Below are 2330 nucleotides of genomic sequence, written 5' to 3'. Positions count from 1 at the left end.
GGGGGGGGGGGGAGAAGCTGATTTTCCCACAATGCAGATGCATGGAGGTGCTCAGCTGGGTGGTGCTGGGCCAGGACAGGGCAGGGGTTGGCCTGGGAGGTGTCACTGACAGCTTATGTCACAGCTACTATCTCAGGCTGGCTGTCCCCGAGCTCTGGCTGTGTGCAGCTGGCCCGGAGTTCCCTTAGAAATTTCAAAAAACAGGACAGAAAGAGCAAATCCTACTGGGCATGGCGGGGGCGGGAGAGCTGAGCCTACCCCAAGGAGCCTCTGCCACCTGCAGCGCCCCTGGCATGGCTGTGTTTGCCCTTCCTAACCTCGCTCACTCCCTTGGCCTGGTGCTATTGCCTGGGACATTTTAACAGGATCAGAGTTGTGAGAGCTCCGTCAGAGCCGGGACACTCACAGCGGAGCAGACGGGGCGGAAGGACATCAGGCGCTCGATGTGGTAGGCGTTGCTGCCGCTCCAGGCGTCCCAGCGCGGGTACTCTCCCCTCTCCAGGATGAACTGCTGCCCGCAGAAGCCAGTGTGCTCGTAACCGACCCAGCTGCAAAAACAGAGCAAGGGCTGCCAGGGCTTCCTGCGGCACCTCTGGGTCTCCTGCTCGGGGCTGGCACCGGGGCACGGATGCAGGTGTGAGGAGGAGGTTGGGGTCTGGCCTCTGACCACAAGTCCGGGAGGAAGGGTAGCGGTGCTGGATGTGTAACTGTGTCTGGTGCCTGGGAGGCTGCCGGCACGGCAGCGCCAGCATCCCCCTGCTGCATCAGGGGACAGGGTCCCTCCCTCAGGGGGCCCAGCCTGCGCCGGTGGCTCCCTTTCCCCTAAACTGCTCTGTGGTTATTTGCACAGATCAGCATCATGTTAGGATGCCACCAGACACCCGTGCCTGCCCTTCTCTCCCAAAGGCCTCATTTCTTACTTATCTCCCAATTACAACGTGGCACAGCTGGAAAGACCTGAATTCCTAACGCCCAAACCAGGCAGAACCCATCTGGCTGTGGGCAGGGCAGGGAGCTGTTGCCTTTCCCCTTTCTGGGTCCATCTCTTCACTGAAAACAAACACAGAGAGGCAAGAGGGAAGCCTCCACCCTGCAGGGGACATTTTGTAAGCCCTGGTGCTGCCCACAGGAGAGCCAGCCTGTCCCCAGGGTGGGGACCTTGCCTGGGCATGTCCCCTAACAGAGACTGGGGACAGGACCGCTGCAGCCGAGCAGGGAGGCCGAGGGGCTGGAAGGAGGATGGGACAGGCTGTGCAGCCCACAGAGCTCCTGCTTATGGGGTACGCAGGGTGCTGAGGGGCAGGCTGAGCCGGGGTGGGGGGGTCCAGGGCCTCTTGCCACTGACCGAAACTGAGCCCCGATCCCATGTCCTGCAGTCGGCCTCCCCCCATGCAAGGTGACCAGCCTGATTAGAAACACGTCAACTGGAGCAGCGAGCTGATTACGGTGTGAGCACGCATGCCGCTGTAATCCCATTAGCATTACAAATCCTAAATATAGCAGCACAAATCTATCTTGTCTGCTTCCCCAGTCCCAGCGGGATGCTTGCCGTGGGGACCGCTCCTTACACACAGCGTCTCAGAGCAGCTCAGGAGATGTCTTGCCTCCGCCAGGGAAGATTCCCGTGTGCAGGGAGAAGCCCAGCTCTGCTCCTTGCCCCCGTCAGCGACTGGGGCAGCCCAGCGCGGGCTGCGGGAATGCTCTGCTCTGGCCCTGGGAGGTACACAGCGCGGGGAGAGCACAGGGCAGAGCAGGGCTGAGCCCCGGGGCATGAAAAGTGGATCTAAAGCATAGTGCTTCATGGGGTTACACAGGCGGATGGGACCAGGCTGAGATCAAGAGCCACTCGCTGAGCACAGCTCTTCGCTGCATCCTTGGGCAGCGTCTCTGCAGGGCACCGGCAGGCTCCAAACCCGTCTGCTTCCAGACTGCAGGAGGCAGGTTTGGATGATGCCAAAGGCGTTGCCGCCGTCCTCTGGCCCCGTGTCTGCGTTGCTGCTGCCCAGGGCTGGCTGTTCTATGCCGGCAGGGTGGGACTCCCCATGCCTGCCTTCCCCCAGGTGAGCAGAGCAAGGCCAGCCAGCCCTGCTCCATGATCAGGCACCCCTCGCCCTGCCAGCCCGCCTGGGAAAGCATCCCCCCCCCCGGCCACCGGCTACTCACGCGCCACACTCCACCTTCAGGGAGCGGATGTTGTCGAAGCCGCACTCCATGATGTTTGGACAGGCTGAAGTGAACTCCATCCTCTTGCCCTGGAAGTTTTCTTGGTCATACACGGTGATCTGGAACGGAGAGCGAGCTGCCGAGTTGGGAACTGCCCAGCAGCGGCC

The 2330-nt window shown here is 61.8% G+C and overlaps 1 protein-coding gene across 1 annotated transcript in view; it reads right to left on the bottom strand.

The window, feature by feature from the left end:
* Positions 1-2330, bottom strand: part of CRYBA1 (crystallin beta A1) — a 9238-nt gene that overhangs the window by 621 nt on the left and 6287 nt on the right. Inside the window, exon 3 of the mRNA XM_009645170.2 lies at positions 407-548. Within this exon, the coding sequence (XP_009643465.1) occupies positions 407-548 (142 nt within the window). The remainder of the gene's footprint in view (positions 1-406; positions 549-2330) is intronic.

This window comes from Egretta garzetta, unplaced genomic scaffold (assembly GCF_000687185.1).
Source record: "Egretta garzetta isolate BGI_Z169 unplaced genomic scaffold, ASM68718v1 scaffold108, whole genome shotgun sequence".
In the NCBI taxonomy this organism is placed as follows: domain Eukaryota; kingdom Metazoa; phylum Chordata; class Aves; order Pelecaniformes; family Ardeidae; genus Egretta; species Egretta garzetta.
The sequence above is the reverse complement of the archived record's forward strand: the minus strand, read 5'-3'. Positions and strand labels throughout refer to the sequence as shown.